General features: G+C 40.8%; 1 protein-coding gene across 19 annotated transcripts in view; it reads left to right on the forward strand.

The window, feature by feature from the left end:
- The window catches only part of GPATCH8 (G-patch domain containing 8), a 108,292-nt gene that overhangs the window by 66,560 nt on the left and 15,367 nt on the right, over window positions 1-26,365 (forward strand). For 9 of the 19 annotated variants that reach the window (XM_063798469.1, XM_063798477.1, XM_063798463.1 and 6 more), the window contains 4 exons: window positions 556-623; window positions 1,955-2,041; window positions 12,601-12,744; window positions 17,774-17,810. In XM_063798469.1, coding sequence (XP_063654539.1) covers window positions 556-623; window positions 1,955-2,041; window positions 12,601-12,744; window positions 17,774-17,810 — 336 coding nt within the window. The remainder of the gene's footprint in view (window positions 1-555; window positions 624-1,954; window positions 2,042-12,600; window positions 12,745-17,773; window positions 17,811-26,365) is intronic. The other 10 variants (XM_001150301.7, XM_063798472.1, XM_063798470.1 and 7 more) reach the window with 2 other exon arrangements.

Below are 26,365 nucleotides of genomic sequence, written 5' to 3' on the forward strand. Positions count from 1 at the left end.
GCATCTCCTAGTCTATGAGGAACATCAAAAAAAATTGTAAAGCATCTTTTGAAAACAAATTCAACATACTGAGTTGTAATTATAAAGTTTTACTGCATCATGTTTAAAAATGTACTTTTTCTATTTAACCATGCCAGTTGAGATTTTTTTTTTTTAACTAGGTTAAAAAGTTGTGTAGGAGGATATCAGTGGGCAGAGTAAAGTGATATTTGATGGGAAGTTATTTGGGGATCTTAAAAGGAATTTTTAAAGTTTTACAATTTAAACCTCCTGATGCCATTGCTTTAAAGTGCTTTGCATTACTTATTAATGTAATTTTGCCATAGTAATTTGAAATTAATCCCAACTGGAAGGTCAGCCAAGGTGGTTAATTGGGTTTAAACTAGGAAAGGAAGGTCTTGAGTGTAAGCTGTGAGAATGGCTTGTGTTTGGTTCACTGTAGCTTTCTGGTCTCTGCACTCCAAGGCAAGATCTCTAACCACCCAAAACCCAATGTGTAAAATGAGCTGTTGGTTTGGCTTTGCACCTTACCTTGATTATGTGTTCCTGTTACAGGGAGAACAGATCCCATTCCAATCGTTGTCAAGTATGATGTCATGGGCATGGGTCGCATGGAAATGGAGGTAAATTGATCTCATTAACTCATAAGTTTTGTGGGATATTTTGAAATAATACTAATTCCAAATTCAGATGTCTGTGCAAGAATACATTTATCAGATGAAATGTAGTTTTAATATTTTTCTTTGGATGACTAAAAAATATATTTTACATTTTCATTTAGTGCTACTTTTGAGACAAATAGAATATAAACAGAGCTGCTGTTTTAACTGGCACATAAAGAAGTTAAGTGATTTGCCGAGGGTTATACAGCAAGGCAATATCAGACTTAGATCCAGACCTTGGTACTTGCTTCAGTAGGCAGTGTTGCTCAGCTCTTAAAATGTTGCTGTGATAAAAGCTTTGCCTTTGTAGAATTGGGTACGGCTGTCACCTGTAATACCTACTTTTCATTGCCTAAAATATTTTCTTCATTGACTTCTAATTCTTTTTTTTTTTTTTTTTTTTTTTTTGAGATGGAGTTTCGCTCTTGTTGCCCAGGCTAGAGTGCAATGGCGCGGTCTCGGCTCACTGCAACCTCGGTCTCCCGGATTCAAGGGATTCTCCTGTCTCCTGTCTCAGCCTTCTAGGTAGCTGGGATTACAGGCGCATGACACCATGCCCGGGTAATTTTTGTATTTTTAGTAGAAACAGGGTTTCGTCATATTGGTCAGGCTGGTCTTGAACTCCTGACCTCAGGTGATCCGCCCGCCTCGGCCTCCCACAGTGCTGGGATTACAGGTGTGAGCCACTGTGCCCAGCCTCAATATTAATTTTCAAAGAATTAGGAGTCGCTGGGCGCAGTGGCTCACACCTGTAATCCCAGCACTGTGGGAGGCCGAGACAGGCAGATCACCTGAGGTGAGGAGTTCGAGATCAGCCTGGCCAACATGATGAAACTCCATCTCTACTGAAAATACAAAAAAAATTAGTAGGGCATTGTGGCGGGCACCTGTAATCCCAGCTACTCAGGAGGCTGAGGCAGGAGAATCACTTGAACTTGGGAGGCAGAGGTTGCAGTGAGCGGAGATCATGCCATTAAACCCCAGCCTGAGCAACAAGAGTGAAACTCCATCTCAAAAAAAAAAAAAAAAAAAAGGCAAGAAAGAAAAGAAAATTAACATTGAAGTGAAGTCTACTTTCAACAAATGTGCCTTTTGGAAACTACCAGCATGAAAGTAACAAACTATTTTGCATGTGATTTTCTCTGTGAGGTGACAATAAAGCAAGCAGTAGCTAAGCAAAATACAATTTTTTTTTGTTTTCAGATAATACTGTAGTTGTGCAAATAACTTTTTCATAGCTAATCTTGGGGGTACTTTAGGAATTAAATCTAATCATATCTATTTTTGTCAAGCTTGATTATGCTGAAGATGCTACCGAACGGCGCCGTGTCCTAGAAGTAGAAAAAGAAGACACAGAAGAGCTGAGACAAAAGTACAAGGTATTTAAACAAAGCTATTCATTGGGAGATGGGGAGGTGCTCACTGAATAAGAAAGAACTCAAATTTTGTTGAAAATCATCACTGTTGCTAACAGCATTTGTTTGACATTTGGTGGTAATTAGTAGTAGATCTCAGATTTCTATTACATTCCTATTTATTGGCTCTGTAAAAACTATAGAGATAATAATACCTACTTCTAAAGTGTGTTAGAAAGATTACATGAATTAGTGTTTGAAAACACAATGCCTGTTACATAGTAGGTATTCAAGTAGTGGTAGCAGTAAAAATTGTTAAAAGTCCTTTGAGGCCAGACACAATGGCTCACACTTGTAACCCCAACACTTGCAGAGGCCAGACACAGTGGCTCACACTTGTAACCCCAACACTCAGTAGAGACGGGGTTTCACCATGTTGGTCAGGCTGGTCTCGAACTCCTGAACTTGTGATCCACCCACCTCGGCCTCCCAAAGTGCTGGGATTACAGGCATGAGCCACCACGCCAAGCCTAATTTTTGTGTTTTTAGTAGAGATGGGGTTTTGCCATGTTGGCCAGGCTGGTCTTGAACTCCTTGCCTCAGGTGATCTGCCTGCTACGGCTTCCCAGTTTGCTGGGATTTCAGGCGTAAGTCACCGCGCTTGACCCCCTTTCTTGTTTTTGAACTTAGCTTAGCTATATATTAAATTTTTGTGTGTTTTATTTTATCCAGAACTATAATATAACCAACTCATCTTTTCCTGCCCCTTTTTCTTTCCCCTTTTTCTTCTCCTTTCCTCTCTCTTTATTCACTCTTCAGCCTATTTATACTGACTTTAGCAGTTTTCACCAAACCACTTTATTCAAGGCCACCAAACACTTCTATTTGCTAAATCCAATAAATCATTTATTTATTTATTTATTTTATTATTATTATTAATTTTTTTTTTTTTTAAGACTGAGTCTCACTCTGTTGCCCAGGCTGGAGTACAGTGGTGTGATCTCAGCTCACTGCTCCCGGGTTCAAGTGATTCTCGTGCCTCAGCCTCCAAGTAGCTGGGACTACAGGTATGAGCCACCACGGCCGGCTAATTTTTTTGAATTTTTGGTAGAGATGGGGTTTCACCATGTTGGCCAGGCTGGTCTCGAACTCCTTACCTCACGTGATCTGCCCACCTCGGCCTCCCAAAGTGTGGGGATTACAGGCGTGAGCCACTGCGCCTGGCATACTCTTTCTTCTTTAAAACATTTTCATTACTCTTGGTTTTGAAGAATTTATACTTTCCTAGTTTAGTTGCTTCTTACCTGTCTTGCTGCTTCTATGTAGATTCCTTTGTTGGCTGCTGTTTATTCTGCCTGAACTTCAGATATTGGAGTTCCTCAGCTTCAGACCTGGGCCCTCTTTTTCTGGCTACATTCTTTCTCTAGGCACAAGAGTGGTCATGACACCATGTTTCATCATCTTTCACTTGGTTAAATTTTCTCCTTTGGGTTTTAGCTTAAATATTACCTCATTATAGATCTTCCCTAATCAACTCATTTAAATAATTAACCACTCTGCCTTATTCTCTTGCAACAACCTCTCTTACAATTTGTAATTATAAATTTTTATTCACTAATTTATATTCTGCTTTCTGTACTAGTCAGAAAGGGCATTGAGGAGAGAGAGTATGTCTATTTGTCTGCCAGTATATATCCTGCATCCAGCACAGTGTGTGGTGCATAAGTACTCAATAAATATTAGTTGAATGAATAAATATTTTGAAATAGTGAGAAAAGCCAGATTCATTTTATGTACTGTCTGAAATATAAACATTATAAAGAATACATTTTTATTTTTCAAGTAAAAGTTACACTGTCGAGTGAAAAATAAATGAAATACCTCAGTAATTCACAGCCTCATAAGATTATACATAGTATCTTGAGATGCTCTCTCCCTGGTAATAGAATTATTTCTCGGCTGGGTGCGGTGGATCACGGCTGTGCTTTGGGAGGATTGCTTGAGCCCAGGAGTTTGAGAGCAGTCTGGGCAATGTAGCAAGAATCTGTCTCTACAAAAAGAAAAAAGAAAAAAAATAGCTAGGTGTTGGTGGTGCATGTCTATAAATCCCAGCTACTTAGAGAAGCTGAATTGGGAGGATCACTTGGGCCCAGGAGTTGAAGACAGCAGTGACCTATGATGACACCACTGCACTCCAGCCTGGGCAAGAGCAAGAATTACTTTCCCCATCTTATTGATCAAAATATTTACTCCGAAACCCTGTCAACTCTGAACTACACTGTTTCTAAAATCTTTAATGTCCTATTATCTGACCATGGTCTTTTTTCCTTCCTGCTGTCACTCCTTTATTCTTCTATATTTTTTCTTCAACTTCACATGACTTTGGAAGCTTTAGTAACTTAGCTCCTCCTTAATTTGTACTTTTCCCCTCTAGCACCACACACTCATGTTTACCTCTCATAGCACTTTGATCCCAACTCCCTTTCCTCCTAGTCCTTTTGTCATACATACTCACCAAAAGCCTGTCCCGTTAGTACAAAATGCATTACTTGCATTCTTTATTTCTATACCCTTTCTGCCAACCTCACTGGGCCCTCAGAGCTGCCAATTAATCCTCTCATGTGTCATGTCCCTCTTAGTCCTCTCAGCTGTCATTCTCAAACATTGGTACTCAGCCTTCATCTTTCCTTAACTACCCTTGTCGTATCTCTACCTTCCCGTATGTTTTTAGTTAAGAAAGAGAATTTGGACCATCAGGTAGTAATGCCTTCATCTACGTATACTATCCTACATCAAACCAGGGTTCACCTGCTCTCATACTTCAATATTTCTCTTTTGTTTCACCATCTGTTAAATGATAATTTGTACGTACATCTGAATTCTGGATCGTAACTCTCCCTGTCTTATCAAGGACCTTCCACTTCTTTCCTGTATTGGCAACCTTTCTCTTTATTTGTTCTTTTCCTATCAACAGTAAACATACTTGAAGATTTGTTGGGAGAGGGAATCCTAAAATTTAAAAAACCCACTCTGATTTACTCTCCATATAGCTACCACCTTCTCTTTTTACTTGTCTTTAGAACCAGAATTCTTAGTCACTACTCTGACTGCTTCCTTTTCATCACTCTCTCATCTCTAATTTTATAGAGATGGGATCTCACTCTGTCGTCCATGCTGGAGTTCTGTGGTGCTATCATAGCTCACTACAGCCTTAAACTCGTGGGCTCATACAATCCTCCCACCTCAGCCTCCCAAGTAACCAAGACTATAGGCGTGCACCACCATGCCTGGCTAATTTTTTTTTTAAGAGATAGGGTCTCACTATGTTGCCCAGGCTGGTCTCAAACTCCTGACTTCAAATGATCCCCCTACCTCAGCCTCCCATTTTTATTTTTTAATTTTCATTTTTATCGAAGTTTTACTTGTATATAATCTTAGAGCCAAATAGCTCTACCAGACTTTTAAAAGAAAAAACAAAAACTGCAGTCTCATTTGACATTCTTGTTATTTTATTAAATATTTTTAATGTGTGAGATATAAAGAAAAACTATAAACACTTAGGTATTTTCTACTCAATTTAAGAAAAAGAGCACTATCAGTAACTTCATGATCCCATCACATTTCTGTCTCCTTTAGAGATAAACACTATGCTGATTTTTGTGTTTTTCGCCTTTTTTTTTTTTTTTCCTTTTTGAGACAGTCTTGTTCTGTCACCCAGGCTGGAGTGCAATGGCAGAATCTCAGCTCACTGCAACCTTTGCCTCCTGGTTTCAAGCAATTCTCCTGCCCCAGCCTCCTGAGTAGCTGGGATTACAGGTGTGCACCATCACACCCAGCGAATTATTTTGGTATTTTTAGTGGAGACAGGGTTCTGTCATGTTGGCCAGGCTGGTCTAGAACTCCTGACCTCAAGTGATCCGCCTGCTTCAGCCTCCCAAAATGCTGGGATTACAGGCGTGAGCCACTGTGCCTGGCCCCCTCACAATTTTGTAGGTAAAATTGTTGTTGAGATAAAATTCACATAACATAAATTTACCATTTTAGTCATTTTATAGCAATACTACAATTTAATGATTTTTAGCTTATTTACAGTGTTGTAAAATTATCACCACTGTGGCCAGTGCGGTGGCTCACACCTGTAATCCCAGCCCTTTGGGAGGCCAAGGTGGGCGGGTCACTTGAGGTCAGGAGTTCCAGACCAGCCTGGCCAAAATGGTGAAACCCCTTCCCTACTAAAAATACAAAAAAAAAAAAAAAAAGCTGGGCGTGGTGTTGTGTGCCTGTAATCCGAGCTACTCAGGAGGCTGAGGCAGGAGAATCGCTTGAACCCAGGAGGCAGAGGTTGCAGTGAGCCAAGATCGCACCACTGCACTCCAGCCTGGGCGACAGACAGAGTGAGACTCTATCTCAAAAAAAAAAATGCAACAGTGAACATTCCTGTCGTCTTTCTGATCTTTATAGAGAAGCTTTCAGTCTTTCACCATTATGATGTTAGCTGGGGGTTTTTTGTTTTCATCAGGTTGAGGAAGTGCCTAATTTCTAGAAACTCCTGCTTTGTTTAGTGTTTTTACCATGAAAGAGAGTATTGGATTTTGTCAAATGCTTATTTTGTATCTACTGAGATAACCTTGTGGGTTTTTTCCTTTTATATTCTGTTAATAATGGTGTATTACATTGTAGTGGTGTATTACATTGATTGATTTTTGTATGTTGAACCAACATTGAGTTCCTGGGATAAATCCCACTTCGCCTTTTAATATGCTGTTGAATTTGGTTTGATAGCATTTTGTTGAGCATTTTTGCATCTGTACACAGAAAAGATATTAGTCTGTAGTTTTCTTGTAATGTCTTTGTATCAGGGTAATACTCAGAATAAATTAGGAAGTGTTCCTTCCTCTTCTATTTTCCCTTGCATTTTAAAATGGTTTTTTAATGTGTTTTGTATCCTAAATATGTATTGCTTAGTTTTATGTAGTGGGTGGGTGGGTGGGTCGGTGGGTTGGTTGGTTGGTTGGTTGGTTTTGAGACAGTCTTGCTTTGTTGAGACAGTCTTGCTCTGTCACCCAGGCTGGAGTGCAGTGGCACGACGGCTCACAGCAACCTGTGCCTCCCGGGTTCAAGCAATTCTCATGCCTCAGCCACCCAAGTAGCTGGGATTACAGGCGTGCGCCACCACGTCCAGCTAATTTTGGTTTTTTTTTTTAGACAGAGTCTTACTCTGTCACTCAAGTTGGGGTGCAGTGGCACGATCTCAGCTCACTGCAGCCTTCACCTCCTGAGTTAAAGCAATTCTTGTGCTTCAGCCTCCCGAGCAACTGGGATTACAGACACGTGCCACCATGCTCAGCTGGTTTTTGTTTGTTGTTGTGTGTGTGTGTGTGTGTGTGTGTGTGTGTGTGTGTGTGTGTGTGTGTGTGTTTAGTAGAGACGGGGTTTCACCATGTTGGCCAGGCTGGTCTCGAACTCCTGACCTCAGGTGATCCACCTGCCTTGGCCTCCCAAAGTGCTGGGATTACAGGCGTGAGCCACCACGTGGCCTAGTTTTACATGTTTTTTAACTTTATATAAGTGGAATCAGTTTTCTTGTATATATATATACACACACAAGAGTTTCTCCAGAGTGTGACATTTATTTATTTTCTTGTTTCCATTGCTGTAAGGGGTTAAACCTGTGTTCAAGGAATACACATAGGCTTAACTTCTTAAAGCAATATACTTTAGCCTCTGTATAATGTTGTCATTATCCTTTTTTATCTTAAAATTCTGCAGCTTCAGATTCATGGAAGGGTCTTTTAAACATTTTTGTTAATTCTTAGCTGTATTATACTGTGTTGATATATGTTGTGCATATTACTTCTTCATTTCTGACTTTATGACGGTTTCTTCTATAGCCTATAATGGGCTTTTTGTCTGTGTAAATATTCTTTTTTTTTTGAGATGGAGTCTCTGTCGCCCAGGCTGGAGTGCAGTGGCGCCATCTCGGCTCACTGCAAGCTCTGCCTCCCGGGTTCATGCCATTCTCCTGCCTCAGCCTCCCGAGTAGCTGGGACTACAGGTGCCTGCCACCACGCCCGGCTAATTTTTTGTATTTTTAGTAGAGACAGGGTTTCACCATGTTAGCCAGGATGGTCTCGATCTCCTGACCTCGTGAACCGCCCACCTCGGCCTCCCACAGTGCTGGGATTACAGGCGTGAGCCAGCGTGCCCGGCCTTGTCTGTGTAAATATTCTGTGAGTACTGTTTATTTGAGATAGGGTCTCACTCTGTCACCCAGACAGGATCTCACTCTGTCACCTAGAAGTGCGGTGGCAGTGATCACAGCTTACTGCAGCCTCGACCTCCTGGACTCAAGCGATCCTCCCACCTCAGCTTCCCGAGCATCTGGGGCTACAGGTGCATGCCACCACACCCAGCTAATTTTTATATTTTTTGTAAAGACAGGGTTTCACCATGTTGCCCAGGCTGGTTTTGAACTCCTAGGCTCAAGCTGTCCACCCACCTCAACCTCCCAAAGTGCTGGGATTACAGGTGTGAGCCACTACGCCCGGCCTCTACAAGTACTTTTTTTTTTTTTTTAATTGAGATGGAGTCTCACTCTGTTGCCCAGGCCAGAGTGCAATGGTGCGATCTCAGCTTATTGCAACCTCCACCACCCAGATTCAAGTGATTCTCGTGCCTCAGCCTCCCAAGTAGCTGGGATTACAGGCGCCCACCACCACACCTGGCTGATTTTTGTATTTTTAGTAGAGACAGGGTTTCATCACGTTGATAGGCTGGTCTCAAACTCCTGACCTCAGGTGATCCACCCACCTCAGCCTCCCAAAGTGCTGGGATTACAGGAGTGAGCCACCGCGCCCAGCCTACGAGTACTTTTTGAAGGACTTCCTCAGCCTTCCAAGTAACTGGGACTACAGGTGCACACCACCACGCCTAGCTATTTTTTTGTATTTTTGGTAAAGATGGGGTTTTGCTATGTTGCCCAGGCTGGTTTCAAACTCTTGAGCTCAGGTAATCCGCCTGCCTCGGCCTCCCAAAGTGCTGGAATTACAGACATGGGCTACCACGCCTGGCCTATTTTATTTTTTAAGTTATTATGTGGTCTCAAAGTGGGAAATAAATGGATGGATGGATGGATACATGGATGGATGGATGGATATAGGATGGATTATATTTGTGTTGTTCTAGTTACCTTTATAACTTAATGAAATTACCCATGTTTGAGTGTCCATTATTTTCATACTATAAGCAATAAAAAGCTAGCTTGTTTTCTCTTCTTTCCTCTTCCATTTTAAAAACTCTATCATATAATGTTAATAAGTAAAATGGCCATTCTTAGTATGTGGCTTCATACCATTTAATTATTATATTATGTACACTACTTCTATTACTTAATAATTTTCATGTTTTGTAAAGTTCTTTTTACTTCTATTGAGTTTGCAGAAGTAAGCAAACTCAAATTCATATCTGCTTCTGCCTGCCCACCCAGTTTTTTATTATTTGTATCATTTCTATTTTCTGACAGCATATAACATACATAGTTATATGTATATGTTACAGTTATATGTATATACTTTAATAGCCCTATTTCTTTTAACCTTAGTTATAGGAGTAAATGGTTTTAAAGCAGTCTGCCAGTTCTTTTGCTGAGTTTTCTTCTATTATTTCTGAATTTTGTACCCTATTAACTTACTTAAAAGTGGTTGTGCAAACAGTGTTTCTTGAATTATTTATATACATATGTATTTTATATAAACATAAGCCTATAAAAATAATTCACATCCAGCCTTGGGCACCATGATGAAACCCTGTCTCTACGAAAAATACAAAAATTAGCCAGGCATAGTGGCATGCCCCTGTGGTCCTAGCAACTCAGAAGGCTGAGGTGGGAGGATTAATTGAGCCCAGGAGGTCGAAGCTACAGTGAACTGTAATTGCACTACTGCACTCCAGTCTGGCCAATAGAGCAAGATGCTGTCTCAAAAAAAAAAAATAGTAATATTAATTTAGGCAATTACATATATATCAACTTATGTATATGTGTGTATATATGTACACATACATATAACTCCATATATACGTGTATGTATTCCCTATATTTGAAAGATACATATAAAATCCTAAGTTAATTATTTCCTTAGATATCTTATAGTATTTATTGTACCACTGTCTTCTGGAGTTGAGAGAGAGAGAGAGAGAGAGAGAGAGAGAGAGAGAGAGAGAGAGAGAGTGAGTGTGTGTGTTGTTGAAGAGATCAAAGGCTGGCCTGATCTTCCCCTTCTTGATTGTTTTTGCCTAGCTGCTGAAAGGAGTCTGTCTTTAAGATTCAATAACTTTACTACACTATTGATTGTCACTGATTGTTCTGGGACCATTTTCATTGTCACACTATGTGCCCTTTCTTGTCCTGTGTAGTTGAGTGGATCTTCCTTTAGTGAGCATGTGCTGATAGCCTTTTTTTTTTTTTTTTTTTTTGAGACAAGGTCTCACTCTGTCACCCAGGCTGGAGTGCAGTGGCGCAATCTTGGCTCACTGCAGCCTCTGCGTCCCAGGCTCAAGTGGTCCTCCCACCTCAGCCTTTCAAGTAGCTGGGACCAAAGGCAAGTGACACCATGCTCAGCTAATGTTTTGTATTTTTGGTAGAGCCGGAGTTTCACTGTGTTACCCAGGCTGGTCTTGAACTCCTGAGCTCAAGCCATCTGCCTGCCTCGGCCTCCCAAAGTGCTGGGATTACAGGCGTGAGCCACCGCACCTGGCCTCAGCCTTTTCTTAGATCTGCCGCAATTGGGCAGAACTTTTTGCTTTTCTCTATGTGCATTCTTTGTACTGCAAATGTTTCCTCATCCACCCTAACCCAAGTTCATCCCTTTGTTCTTCCCAGATCTCAGAAATTCTTGATGAGTGCAAGAGATGTAGGTATATTCATTTCAGAGGATCCTTTTATGTACAGGATATATGTTTTGCCATTTTCTGAAATTGCCACCTTTGGCTTTTTTGATATTGCTTAGCTTTGCCTTGTGTGGCTTCTACTACATTTCCCTCATTCAGGTTCTATAAAGAGCTTAACTTTCCTTCTGTGTGTTTTTCATACTCCAGATCATATCTGTTGCCCAGTTCTTCTGAAAATGCAGTTGGTGGGGGTTTTTTAATTCATAATTTTGTTTTTATGATACCCAAGAAGAAAACCAAAGCTGTTTTCCTATACTGCTGTATTCATACCAGGAACTCTAGTTTTGTTGCTTAAATTTGCAGCCAGGTGTGGTGGCTGACACCTGCAATGTCATCACTTTGGGAGTCCAAGGTGGAAGGATCACTTGAGCCCAGGAGTTCGTGACCAGCTTTGGCAGCATAGTGAGACCTCATCTCTACAAAAAATACAAAAGTTAGCTAGGTTTGCTGGTACACGCCTATAGTCCAAGATACCTGGGAGGCCGAAGTGGGAAGATTGCTTGAGCCCAGGAGGTGAAGACTGCAGTGAGCCATGAACTGCACTGTACTCCAGCCTGGGCAAAAAAGCCACAAGTCGTTTAATAGCCAGACAACATGAAACTGTCCGGAACTGTCAAAGAAAATTATTGTGAAGGATTAGATAGGGCAAAAATAACAATGTGCTACACATACTCACTTTTCAGTTTTAATAAGTCTGTCCAAATTAGTTCAGTACTGCCACTCCAGAAAATAATAACCTTTTCTTGTTTACTGATTAAGTAGCTCTTATGGGAGATGATAGAGCTGCTTTGAAACTGTAGATATAGTCTTTGAGATAAGACTTATCTTTTTTAGGTCAGTCTGCTAGAAGGAGTTGCTCATTATGAAAGTAATGCATCTACCCTGCTCTAAAAGTCAAGCAAGTAGTCACTTAGCATTCCTGTCCCTTTCTCATCCTTCTGTGCGACATTAGCAAATGAATATACTCAACTTGCTTTGAGGTATCTTTTAATTGTTTTCTCTTTTTTCCTTTTTGAGATGTCTTTTGATGTCTAGTTTTTAAGTGAAACTGCTGAGGCAAATTGGACTGTCTTTGAGTCAGTCCCACAGTTTTTTGTTGTTGTTGTTTTTCTCCAACCTCCTCTCACATGTAAGAGTCCCACAGTTTTCAATCTCGCTGAGACCAGCAGATAACACATATCTGTGGGTTGGCTTTCCAAGCAGTGCAGCTTATATGTAGAATGACCATAGAATATTTAACTCCATCATTGGCTACAGACTCAGGTAATGCTTTTTTCCTTCGTGTCTGAAAACTAGACTATTAATACAGGTTGTGTATCCCTTATCCAAAATGCTTGAGACCAAAGGTGTTTCAGATTTCAGATTTTTTGGGGGTTTTGGAATATTTGCATTATACTTATCAGTTGAGCATCCTTAGTCCTTTTAAACATTTGTTTATTTGAAGACAATTGTTAGTACGACGACACACAGATTACCCACCAAAGTACCACTTGTGTTTCATCCAGCTTTTACTGGTACCACTAAATATTATGAAAAGCCCTTTTTTGTCTTCTCAGATAGACTGTTTTCTCTATAACATTCACTTAAAGTTTTACCAAGTTCATTTTTTGTTTCTTTGTATTTCATGGTTCTTGAAGGATTATGTTGACAAAGAGAAGGCAATTGCCAAAGCCTTGGAAGACCTCAGAGCCAACTTTTATTGTGAACTGTGTGATAAGCAATATCAGAAACATCAGGAATTTGATAACCATATCAACTCCTATGATCATGCACACAAGCAGGTGAGTTGTAGTTACTTGCTAACAGAAGAAGGTACCTATCTATTGTTACAACAATTGGATTTTATGAGTATACCCCCCAAAACTTGGTGTCTATGATTTCTTGTGTCTGCCAATCTTTATCTGCAGTCATCCAACACACTTTGTTTTTTCAGTGGCAGAAATCCTGACATAGACACCACCTCCAGCCCACACTCCCACATATACACTATTTGACAAATTGTGTTTTGTAAATCTTATATAATGTTTTTGCCTTTTATTGATTTCTAAGTTTTTATTTAATTTTGTAATTCAGCTGAGGGTCACTGGGAGCTTTGTTTCCATTTCTGCTCTTAACGCGTTAAACTTTGAAGAGTTATTCAGCAGACTGTTATTTTCAAGTTCCCTACATAAGAGTTCATGCTTTATTGGCTACCATTTTCTATTATTAAGTCATTTTGCTATTCAGTATACCTTGGAAGTTAGATAAATTTTGAGAAGGAAAATAAAATTAGATGCTATCTTAACTTTAACAAAAAACTCTGATGCTGCATGTTGAAGAGCTGATAAATGAATTACACTTTGCAGTCTTTGCCCCCTCCCCCGCCGCCACCCCATCATTTTAGAGGAGAAAATTGTACCTAACTAGTTACTGATATACAGAAGATGGCAATAATCCCCCTGGGAGAGTTTAGAAGGGAAAAATAAATTGTTACACCTATAGGACAGTTCTGGCTTGTTAAAGAATTTCAAGCCATTTGATCTTGGGTGACTTTAACATAACTTACTAGGTTTTTGAGGGGTACAATAGTTGTATTTGTTAAACTTGTAAATTTATGAGCATTGGAATGATGTCTCTTAAGCTGGACTTGTTGAACTAAGATTTTTTTTAGCCTTCATCTTCCACCAACCATAAGATTTCAGTGCACAGGTAAAAGGCAATCTTTGACCAAGTTTTATTCTTACTAGAACGGGAAGAATTTGTAAGCTGGTTGTGGTATTACACTTTTTTGGAACAGTCTCCCCCATTTAAATATACCTAACCAATTTAAGATTCTTCCACTAATGGACTTGTATTCAAGACAGCTTTTCAACTTACTACATACCTTTGGACATTCTTTTCTGTTTTTTTGAGACGGAGTTTTGCTCTTTCGCCCAAGCTGGAGTGCAGTGGTGGATCTCGGCTCACTGCAACCTCCACCTTCTGGTTTCAAGTGATTCTCCTGCCTCAGCCTCCTGAGTAGCTGGGATTACAGGTGCCTGCCACCATGCCCAGCTAATTTTTGTATTTTTAGTAGAGATGGGGCGAACTCCTGACCTCGTGATCCGCCCACCTCGGCCTCCCAAAGTGCTGGGATTACAGGTGTGAGCCACTGCGCCCGGCCGTGGACATTCTTTTAATACATTGTCAGCTTTGCTTGATTCGAAGAAGAGAAATTTATAGAGCATATATATATAGACAAGCTGTATTGGCAGTTACTTTTTTACTCTTTCAAAGACTGGTTTTTCAGGAAAGAAAAATTCAACAGTGAATACTTCTATCCAGGACCTTTTCCAGTTTTTCAAAGTATTTATAATTTTAAAATGTTAGGCCGGCTGAGTGCGGTGGCTCACGCTTGTAATCCCAGCACTTTGGGAGGCCGAGGCGGGCGGATCACGAGGTCAGGAGATCAAGACCACGGTGAAACCCTATCTCTACTAAAAATACAAAAAATTAGCCGGGCCTGGTAGCGAGCGCCTGTAGTCCCAGCTACTCGGAGAGGCTGAGGCAGGAGAATGGCGTGAACCCGGGAGGCGGAGCTTGCAGTGAGCCAAGATCGCACCACTGCACTCCAGCCTGGGTGACAGAGCAAGACTCCGTCTCAAAAAAAAAAAAATTTTAGGCCAGGCACGGTGGCTCGCACCTGTAATCGCAGCACTTTGCAAAGCCAGGGCAGGAGGATCACTTGAGCCCAGGAGTTCGAGACCACCCTGAGCAATGTACAAGACCTGCCCCCCAATCTAAGCTAATTACAAAAAATGTAATTAGCTGGGTGTGGTGGCACATGTGTAATTGCAGCTACTCCAGAAGCCGAGGTGTTAGAATCGCTTGAGCCCAGGAGTTTGAGGTTGCAGCGAGCCATGATCATGCCACTGCACTTCACACTGGGCAACAGAGCAAGACCTTGTCTCAAAAAAACAAAACAAATAAAAAACCCTTTCAGATTATCTTTATTTAATTAAGACATTTAGTATCTAAGTATATACTCAAGTTTTGGGGTTCTTGAGAATTTTTTCAATTAAGAAATATCTGTGATATATTAACAGAAAAGATATTTTAGGTGGAAAAATGACATTACAAAGGTTAGGCCAGGTGCAGTGTGGCTCATGCCTATAATCCCAGCACTTTGGGAGGCTGAGATGGACAGAGTCACATGAAGCCAATTCGAGACCAGCCTGGCCAACATAGCAAAACCCTGTCTCTACTAAAACTACAAAAATTAGCCAGGCATGGTGGTGCACGCCTGTAATCCTAGCTGCTTGGGGGTTCGAGGCACGAGAATCCCCTGAACCTGGGAGGCGGATTTTGTGGTGAGGCAAGATCATGTCACTGTACTTCAGCCTGGGTGACAGAGCAAGACCCTGTCTCAAAAAAAAAAGAAAAAAGAAAAAGAAAGGTTACACACTAGTTGATGACTTCAGAGTCAAGTTTTAACTAGAAAAGAGGCCAGGTGCGGTGGCTCGTGCCTGTAATCCCAGCACTTTGGGAAGCTGAGGGGGAGTTCACCTGAGGTCAGGAGTTCCAGACCAGCCTGGCCAACATGGTGAAACCCCATCTCCGTTGAAAATACAAAAATTAGCTGGGCATGGTAGTGTGCACCTGTAGTCCCAGCTTCTCAGGAGGCTGAGGCAAGAGAATCACTTGAACCCGGGAGGCAGAGGTTATAGTGAGCCGAGATCGTGCCACTGCACTCCAGCCTGGGTGACAGAGCAAAACTCCATCTCAAGAAAAGAAAAAAAAGGTTTGTTTGTTTGTTTTTCTTGAGACGGAGTTTCACTCTTGTTGCCCAGGCTGAAGTGCAATGGCGCGATCTCGGCTCACTGCAACCTCCGCCTCCTGGGTTCAAGCGATTCTCCTGCCTCAGCCCCCAGAGTAGCTGGAATTACAGGCATGCGCCACCACGCCCGGCTAATTTTTGTAAAGAAAAAAAAGTTTTAACTAGAAAACAATAGGCTGGGTGTGGTGGCTCACACAGTATAATCCCAGCACTTTGGAAGGCCAAGGCGGGCAGATCAGTTGAGGTCAGGAGTTCAAGACCAGCCTGTCCAACTTGGTGAAACCCCGTCTCTACTAAAAATAAAAAAAATTAGCCAGGCGTGGTGGCCTGGCTAGTAGTCCCAGCTACTCGAGGCAGGAGAATTGCTTGAGTCTGGGAGGTGGAGGTTGCAGTGAGCCAAGATGGCACCACTGCACTCCAGCCTAAGTGACAGAGCAAGACTCCATCTCAAAAATAAAGAAAAAAGTAAACCAGGAAAAAGTATAATTCAAACTTCAATAATGTATAGACTTGCCTTTTAAGGGAAAAAAAGCAAAACAGATTTACAATGTAATAAAATTCACATTGACAGCATTAATGTGTTGTATGATAATGTTTTAGTGACACTGTCCTCAACCTGAATGTAGTAGAAATTGTTACATCTTTGGTTCATTTGAATTTGACATGTTTATTCTCCTGCACACCTTGTATTACCTCGGCTCTCCCACCACTTTTCTCTATGCATTTGCTCTCAAACTAGGGAGATTTTGTCACTCTGGAGGCACTTGGCAATGTCTCTGTACATTTTTGGTTGTCCCAACTAAGGGTGTGATACTACTGGCATCTAGTAGATTGAGGCCAGCAATGCTAGTAACATCTTACAATGCACAGAAAAGCTCCTTGAAACAAAGAGGCAAAATGGCAGTTAATAGTGCTGCAGTTGAAAACCCTATTCTATCAGAATTAATTAAAAACTTTCGTATATATATGATATTGTGGTGTCATTTGACCTTAGTACAAACAAATTATTGTAATTTTAAGTCTCAAGTTACGTTGTAAACATTTATAAAGTGCTCATCTAGGTGATCCAGAATATTCACTTATTACTCTTCTTTAGAGTACCATCAAAATAAAAATACAAAATTAAGGGTTACCCATGGAGAACTCATGGACTGCCTGTTCACTAATACAGAATATATATCTGTGATCCCTGGTCTAGGAAAAATCTTTAGCTGGTATGATGAATGAATGCATGTGAGTTTATTTCTTCATCTTAAAAGCTCATCTTACGCATTAAAAAAAAAAAAAACATGTAGTACAAGTTTGGTTTTGGTTTTGTTTTTTGGTGAAATGTTCTTCATTTGCTTGAAAGGTAGGCTTTTTCACCTTTCTTCATACTGCTGTTCTAATGCAAACAGTAGGATCTCAAAACAGAATGTTACAAATATATAAACAAAAGAAGCACAGCACTAAATTTTTCATAGTTCGTCTCTTCCCTGAACTTGGAATGTCTGAGGAACCCACTGGGTGCAGTGGCTCATGCCTATAATCCCAGCTACTGAGGAGGCTGAGGCAGGAAGATCTGTTGAGGCCAGGAGTTCAAGGCTGCAGTGAGCTATGCTCGTGCCACTGCACCTCAGCCTGGGTGACAGAGCAAGACTCTGTCTCTCTAAAAAAAAAAAAAAAAAATTACCCTGATGTGGTGACACGCACATGTAGTGTACGTCCGAGCTACTTGTGAGGCTAAGCCAGGAGGATCGCTTGAGCCCAGGAGTTTGAGGTTGCAATGAGCTGTGATCATGCCACTATACCCTAGCCTGGGTGACAGAGCAAGACCCTGTCTCGGACAACAAAAAAAATAATTTCTAAGGAATCTTTAATTGACCTTGGTACAACACAGCCACATAACCCCTAACAGGAGGAAGGACATATTTTTCATTCCTCTTTGATGGACATGAACTTAACATACAAATGGACCTACCATTTTTCCAAATTCATGCTCTAAAATCATAAAGACACCCTGTCTTGTCTTCCAGGAAGGCACACAGGATTATTATGAATCTGAGATAATAGGTAAGTACTTTCAACCCTGTATTAGCAATCCCTAGTTTGCATCTTCTATCAGATTTTCACCATTAATATTTTTCAGAGAAATAATGTATTATGTTAGTAGTAAACTATAGTAGAGGCAGGATCCTAAACATACCCTTCTCTTTAATAAGCACAAATAATCTCTCCAAAAGGAGCTATATGGTCACCCTCATTCAAGGTTTGAGTTGTTTTTTTCCTGACGGGATGCGGGGGTGTTATGTGCCTCTTTATATTCACTAGTTTTTCTCAGGTTTTCCAAGATTTTACGAAGAGTCGTTAACACAAAAATATTAAGACCCAGCTTGATCTTCAGAGATACAGAAGCTGATTAGGTATTTTGGCTCTTTTCAGTAGTTTAACCCTAGTTTTCAAGTGATCGATGTTAATACATTTTGAAATCTCTAAGAGTAGGCCTTTCCATTTCTGAAGAAATCCAATATATGATTCCTTTTTACATGAGTTAATTCTGATAACACCTGAATGCTCAATAGACATTAGCACTGACTAGCCGGGCGCGGTGGCTCACGCCTGTAATCCCAGCACTTTGGGAGGCCGAGGCTGGCGGATCACAAGGTCAGGAGATCGAGACCATCCTGGCTAACATGGTGAAAACCCCTCTCTACTAAAAATACAAAAAAGCCGGGCGTGGCAGCACGTGCCTGTAGTCCCAGCTACTGGGGAGGCCGAGGCAGGAGAATTGCTTGAATCCGGGAGGTGGAAGTTGCAGTGAGCCAAGATCATGCCACTGCACTCCAGCCTGGGCGACAGAGCAAGACTCCATCTCAAAAAAAAAAAAAAGACATTAGCACTGATCATCTCCTACCTTTGTTGGCTTAGTGTAAGTTACAGACAAATTTGAAACTACAGATTTTTCTATCCCTACGTCCCTGCCTCCTTAATTATTTTGCATATCTTTAAAAAATTTGTCTGCTAATGGATATGACAGTGGAATCATTTTCTTTAGCATTTCAAGAGCCCTAAAATTCAAACTCCAAAGAATATTGTTTCCCAAAAGTAAATTAATTAATAGCAGCACCACCTTTATAGTCAATCCTCCCTCCCTCCCTCCCTTCCTCCCTTCCTTTCTTCCTCTTTTTCTTTTCTTCTCTCTCTCTCTTTCTCTCTTTTTGGCTGCTTCCTTTGTACCTTGTTACCTACTCAGGATTTTTCTTCCAATCTTAGCCTCTTGTTTGTGCCACTAAAGGTCCTCCTAGTACATAAACTAGAGAGGTCACAAATTATCTCACGGATATATTTTATCTGGCCTTCACATTATTAGTTTTTCCCTTTTTAATTTCAGTTCATTCCCAAATTTTAAAAATTCAATTTTACATAATTTAGGCTTTGGCTTATCTTGAAAAATTAAAATTATCAGACAACATTGGGCCTACATTTCAACATAACAGTTGACTAAAGCTGAACAGTTGCCATCTCTTTGCTCATTCTGCAACTAGCTGTGATCTCCACTTCATCTTTTCTCTTACACCAATCAGTGTGACTCATTATGTTACCTGCCAAACTCCTGTAAACATTTGAATTTGTGACTCAGGCCTATGCTTTTCCTTCCTTCCCACACAGGTTCCCGTGGCTTCTGACTGATACTGGGGAACTGGCACGTTGAAAAGCTGCCTCCTTGCTAATAGTGTTGGGACCAACTTCCTTGCGATTTCAGTCTCTGGTAGTCTGATCCAGATTATCAAAATCTGGTACTGTAAAGCATCTTCAGAAATTCTTTAGGCCAAGCGTGGTGGCTCATACCTGTAATCCCAGCACTTTAGGAGACTCAGGCGGGCAGATCACTTGAGCCCAGAAGTTCGAGACCAGCCTGGGCAACATGGCAAAACCCGGTCTCTACAAAAAATGCCCCCAAAAATTAGCTGGATGTGATGGCAGTTGCCTGTGGTCCCAGCTGCTGGAGGGGCTGAGTCTATTAATACATGATTTAGTTAACTTTGTCTAAACTGTTTGCAACTGCTTTTTGACAGGATTGACCTTGTCTAAACTGTTTGCATCTGCTTTTTGACAAGATTACTTACTCTTACTTGACACTTGACGGTTTCATTACGCAGTAACATAACATTACCAAGGAACAGAAATTTAGAGTTTTCCTCAGGAGGATCATTTGAGCCCAGGAGGTGGACATTGCAGTGAGCCAAGATTGTGCCACTGCACTCAAGCCTGGGTAATATATTGAGCAAGGCCCTGTCTCAAAAAAAAAAAAAATTCCTTTAACTGTAGGATTCAGTATCTCAGTCAGAGGAATATGCTTTTAGCCTCCCTCTTCTTTCTGCTAAAATACCTGTAGTATGAAAACTCCTGTACTTTTTACATTTTCTAAAAGGACTAAAGTCTTATTTAATTCCAAGGTCTGTTTCAGTTGTGAACAAAAGCAGTAGTTCCCTGAGCTTTAAATAGCAGAACTAAAACAGATGAAGCCTCTAGCAGCCACCAGTGACTGTATTCTGATTTGTACAGAATATAATCTGTTAATACATGATTTAGTTAACTTTGTCTAAATTGTTTGCAACTGCTTTTTGACAGGATTACTTATTCTTAGTTGACTGTTTCATTACCCAATAACATGTATTACTTAAACAGCACAGTTCTCTTCAGGGATTATGCTTTAAGAAACAACACAGGTTTGAAGAAAGGAGTGCATGTCAGCACTTGAACATGTTGTAGTTTTATTTTAATAACCTATAGCAGAGAGGTGAAAATGTTGGGTTCAGTGGTATTCTATACCACTGTTCATACCATTTTCTTGGGGTCTGTTTTGCTTAATAAGAAAATTGACATCATTTGGCCAGTCTTCCAAAAATTTAGCATGTTTCATGCCTTTTCACCTGTTAAGTCTTATGTATTCACTCCCCTCTGCTTATGTTGGGAGTAAACTTATTATACCCAGCAATCACGACATAGCTAACCTTGAAAAAAATCTGCTGAAGGCCAGGCATAGTGGCTCACGCCTATATTCCCGGCATTTTGGGAGGCCGAGGTGGATGGATCATGTGAGGTGAGAAGTTCGAGACCAGCCTGGCCAACATGGTGAAATGAAACCCCATCTGTACTAAAAATACAAAAAAAAATTAGCTGGGCGTGGTGGCACACGCATGTAATCCTAGCTGCTCGGAGGCTGAGGCAGGAGGATCGCTTGAACCCGGAAGGCAGAGGTTGCAGTGAGCCAATATAGTACCGCTACACTCCAGCCTGGGCAACAGAGTGAGACTCCGTCTCAAAAACAACAAAACTGTTGAAAAAATCCCCTTCTGCCTAGGGGAGCTGTCTGCTTTTGTGATTAGGGGTAACCCTCAAAACAGACACTTCAGGACCTAATGTTGCCAGGGTAAACCAGGCATTCTCTTGTTATGTATTTCTAACTGTTCTTCATTTTGGCACTCAATCCCAGTTGACTAAAAATGATTCTGCCTTACTTTTGTTCTACAGTTTCAACCTTTCTGCCCCTTACACTTAATTTATTACAGTGATGCACTGTGGTAGAGATGCTGGGATTAGACTCTTTGTTCTATTGTAGTCAGAAAAGTTAAAGCAACCTAAGTAATAAGTTCTTTAGTGACAGTACTGTAAAGAGCTCTGAACTGGGTTGTTGTTGTGCCATTTGCTTTGGACCCAGGCAGCTCTTATGACTTAAACGCCTTCAGATTTTACCTATGGGGCAAATCTTTGTCCCCAGATATCTTCTTGGAGTGCTATGTAAATACAGATTGAGCATCCCAAATTCAAAAAATTAAAATCCAATATGTTCCAAAATCTGAAAGTTTTTGAATGCCAACATGACTCTCAAAGGAAGTGTTTATTGGAGCATTTTGGGTTTTCAGATTTGGGATGCTCAAGCAGTAAATATACAATGCAAATATTCTAAAATGTAAAAAAGCCCAATATCTAAAACACTTCCAGTTCTAAGTATTTCAGATACGGGATACTCAACCTGTATACTTAAAGCTCATTATCTACAAAACCACAAAATTTATGTATACCATTTCATACCCACTGGGATGGCTAAAATAAAAATGGTACTCTAACAAAGTGTTGGAGAAGATATCAAGAAATTAGAGCCCTCCTGCATTGCTGATGAGATAGTGAAAAGATAGTGGAAAAGTTTTTGACACTTCCTCAAAACATTAAATACAAAGTTACCATATTACTAGTATATACCCAAGGGAAGTGTAAACATATGTCCACACAAGAACTTGCCTAAAAATGTTTATAGCAGCATTCTTCATAATAGCCAAAAAGGGAAATAACCCACATGTCCATCAACTGGTAAATGGATAAAATGTGGTACATCTGTACAATGGAATATTATTCAGCAATAAAAAGGAAGGACTTACTGGTATATACAACATGCATGAATCTTGAAAATAGTATGCTAAGTGAAAGAAGCTGATCACAAAAGACCCCATATTGTATTATTTATATAAAAAGTCTAGAATAAACAAATGTATAGAGACAGAAAGCTGATTAGTAGATTCCTGGGGCTAGGCAAAGGGGAGATGGTGAGTAACTGCTTATGGGTATGAGGTTTCTTTTGGGAGTAATGAAAATGTTCTAAAATTAGATAGTGGTGATAGTTGCACAATTCTAAGAATGTACTAAAACCCACTAAATTTGACACTTTAGATGTGTGAATTTGGGCCAGGAGCAATGGCTCACGCCTGTAAACACTTTGGGAGGCCAAGGCAGGAGGATCCCTTGATCCCAGGAGTTTGAGACTATCCCGGGCAACATATGGAGATCCTGTCTCTACAAACATAAAAATAAATTAGCAGGGCATGATGGAGTGCATCTGTAGTCCCTGCTATTTGAGAGGCTGAGGTGGGAAGGATCACTTGAGCCTGGGAGGTCGAGGCTGCAGTGAGCTCTGATTGTGCCACTGCTCTCCAGTGCAGTGACAAAGCAAAACCCTGTCTCCAAAAAAGGGGGGTGGGGTAAATTTTAGGGTATATGAAGTCTATCTCTAAGTCATTTTTAAAACCTCATTAACCAGCTTAAGTTTTCATGGTGATAGTGGTGGTGAAAATATGTACTACATATACATATGTACATGTGTGTATGTATATGTTCATATATATATATATATATATATGCCTTAAAGCAGGCATACTTGGTGCTGTTAAAGAATATACCATACTTTTAAGGCGTTTTGCTGAATTCCTGAAAATAGCAAAACAAGCATTACATGGTAATTTTATGACAAATTAATTTGATATCGGACTATTCGGCCTGGCCGGGCACAATGGCTCACACCTGTAATCCCAGCATTTTGGGAATCCAAGGCGGGCAGATCACTTGAAGTCAGGAATTTGAGACCAGCCTGGCCAGCGTGGCAAAACCCCATCTCTACTAAAAATACAAAAATTAGCCAGGTATGGTGGCACGTGCCTGTAATTCAAGCTACCTGGGAGGCTGAGGCAGGAGAATTGCTGGAACCCAGGAGGTGGAGGCTACAGAGATCACGCCACTGCATTCCGGGCAAAAGAGCAAAACTCCATCTCAAAAAAATTAGCCCGGTGTGGTGGCATGCATCTATGGTCCCAGCTTCTCAGGAGGCTGAGGCAGGAGAATCGCTTGAACTCGGGAGGTTGCGGTGAGCCAAGATCGCGCCACTGCACTCCAGCCTGGGCTACAGAGTGAGACTCTGTCTCAAGGAAAAAAAAGAATTTGGGCTGGGCACAGTGGCTCATACCTGTAATCCCAACACAAAAAATTAGCCGGGCATGGTGGTGGGAGCCTATAATCCCAGCTACGTGGGAGGCTGAAGCACAAGAATCACTTGAATGTGGGAGGCGGAGGTTGCAGTGAGCTGAGATCATGCCACTGTACTCCATCCTGGGTGATAGAGGGAGACTCTATCTCAAAAATAAGAATAAAAAGAATTTGTATTTTTTTCTTTTTCTCTCAGTTTTTCACTATCTGTAATTGGCATTAGTATCTAATTTTCTCTCTTACCAAATACTTGGTTTTTTCTTACTGAATAAAATTAATTTTCATCACTTACTCATAGGCATATGGTAAAAGAAAGAATTTACATCTAATGTTCAGTAACGTGGCTTTCCCTAACCATTCATCTATAATCTTCCTTCACCGGGTAGTTTAATACTGAAACATTCTATATTCTCTCCTGGTCTTTTCTCTCACCCACCACCTGGTGATATCTTCTTGGGTGATCTCATCCATGAACATCAAACACTGAGACATGAATTAGGGTGACCCGGGCAAGCAACAACTACAGCATGATTACTTCATTAGGAAGGGGAGAGGAGACAAACATTAATGTTTTGTTGTAGAGGGAGGGGGAAAAAAAAACAGTGGAGAGAAGAGGCTGTGATTTTGGTATGCAGGATCATTGACATAAGAGGAAAAGGAGTGGTTGAGATTTGAAGAAGGCCAGATTATGCTTAGCCAGAAATAGTGGTCGAGATACAACACATCTTTTTTTATTTTGTTTTAAAGACAGGTTCAGCTGGGTGTGGTGGCTCACACCTGTAATCCCAGCACTTTGGGAGGCAGAGGCAGGTGGATCACCTGAGGTCAGGAGTTCAAGACCAGCCTGGCCAACATGGTGAAACCCTGTCTCTACTAAAAATATAAATAGCCGGGTGTGGTGGCATGCGTCTGTAGTCCCAGCTACTCAGGAGGTTGAGGCCCGAGAATCACTTGAACTCAGGAGGTGGAGGTTGTGGTGAGCCAAAATTCTGCCACTGCACTCCAGCCTGGGTGACAGAGGGAGACTCTGTCTCAAAAAAATGAAATAAAAAATAAAATGAAAGGTTCTTGCTCTGTTTCCCAGGCTGGAGTGCAGTGGCACAATCATAGCTCACTGTGACCTTGAACTCAAGCAATCTTCCTGCCTCAGCCTCCCATATAGCTGGGATTACAAGCACATAACCACTGCGCCCAACTAATTTAAAAAAATTTTTTTGGCTGGGCGTGGTGGTTCATGCCTGTAATCCCGGCATTTTGGGAGGCCAAGGTGGGCAGATCACCTGAGGTCAGGAGTTTGAGACCATCCCGACCAACATGGAGAAACCCTGTCTCTACTAAAAATACAAAAATTAGCCAGGCGTGGTGGCGCATGCTTGTAATCCCAGCTACTCGGGAGGCTGAAGCAGGAGAATCCCTTGAACCCGGGAGGCAGAGGTTGCGGTGAGCTGAGATTGCGCCATTGTACTCCAGCCTGGGCAACAAGAGTGAAACTCCATCTCAATTTTTTTTTTATAGACACAGTCTTGCTTTGTTGCCCAGACTGGTCTTGAACTCCTGTCCTCAAGCGATCCTTTTACCTCAGCCTCCCAAAGTGTTGAGAGTACAGGTGTGAGCCACAACCCAGTTTGATAAATATTTACTGCGCATCTCTTTTGTGTCATAGACAACTATGTGTACATTGCATAGTTAGTTACAAAGAAAGACTAAGCCTCAGTCCCTGTTGGGAGAGCAGAGTTGCTATCTGGTGAGGGAAAGACACCATGGATAATCTTTAGACCCTAAAGGGACAAAATCAAGTTTTCTCTTCAGAGCTGAGTAAATGTAGAACATGGGATTTTAGTGGCAGTAGGAAATATTCTGCCCTAAATTCTGCCTGTTTTCTGATACCTGAAATCCCCTTTACATGAGAAAAATGGGTTTTATTTAAATGTAGATAATCAATTTTAAATACTCGAGAAAGTAATCAGAATTATTCTTAGTGGAGTATACTCCATCAAATATAAACTCCTAGTGTCAAATTTTATTTTGATGGTAGAGAGAAGCATAGCACTAAAAGATACAAAAAGATTTTGTTAAACCCTTGTATTATCTTTTGTTGTTAGAGAACACTGTGCAGAAATATGTGTCTTACTCAACTCAATCACAGTTGAGCAGGAACACTGTTGCTCTTGACTATTGACAGAATGATGACTATCTTAAAAGTTCTAACCACTATAGAAAGAGGCCGTATTTCTTGGGAGCCATTTTACAGATGATCTGCAAAGCCCAATTGTCATAGTTGCCTTATTTTAATAGACACTGAGCAGAATGTTTATGCTCTTGAAGTCTACACTTAAAGAGAAGTGGGTGGCTGTTGGGGTGTACCTTTTCTGCACATTTATAATCCACATTCAGATTTACCTGATTCTCATTTCTTTGGCTTAATCTTTTCAGCAATAATAGAGCAATACTTTGTGTCCACAGTAAAACATTTTTCTGCCAATATAATGCTGTTTAAGTTATGTTTTAAGAACTGGAATATCATTTCCATTTAGAGTGGTCTTTAACCCAAAGAGCCACAGTTAATGTGGATGGGTACTTCAAGTACTGGATCATTTGTTAGGGTCTTGCCTTTCTACTGGTCTTCTGGAAGGTGTAATGGAAATCCCAGCCACCATGTGATTAAGGATCTGTGGGAAATGTTCCTTCCATTCTGTACTGTGCCACAAATGTATACTGTTTTGGAAAAATGCTATTGATTTTTCAGGAAAACAGAATCTTCATATCTTTTCATTTCCATGGGGTTCAGTCTCCTTTTCTTGAATTAAGATATT

The sequence above is a fragment of the Pan troglodytes genome, chromosome 19, assembly GCF_028858775.2.
Source record: "Pan troglodytes isolate AG18354 chromosome 19, NHGRI_mPanTro3-v2.0_pri, whole genome shotgun sequence".
NCBI lineage: Eukaryota > Metazoa > Chordata > Mammalia > Primates > Hominidae > Pan > Pan troglodytes.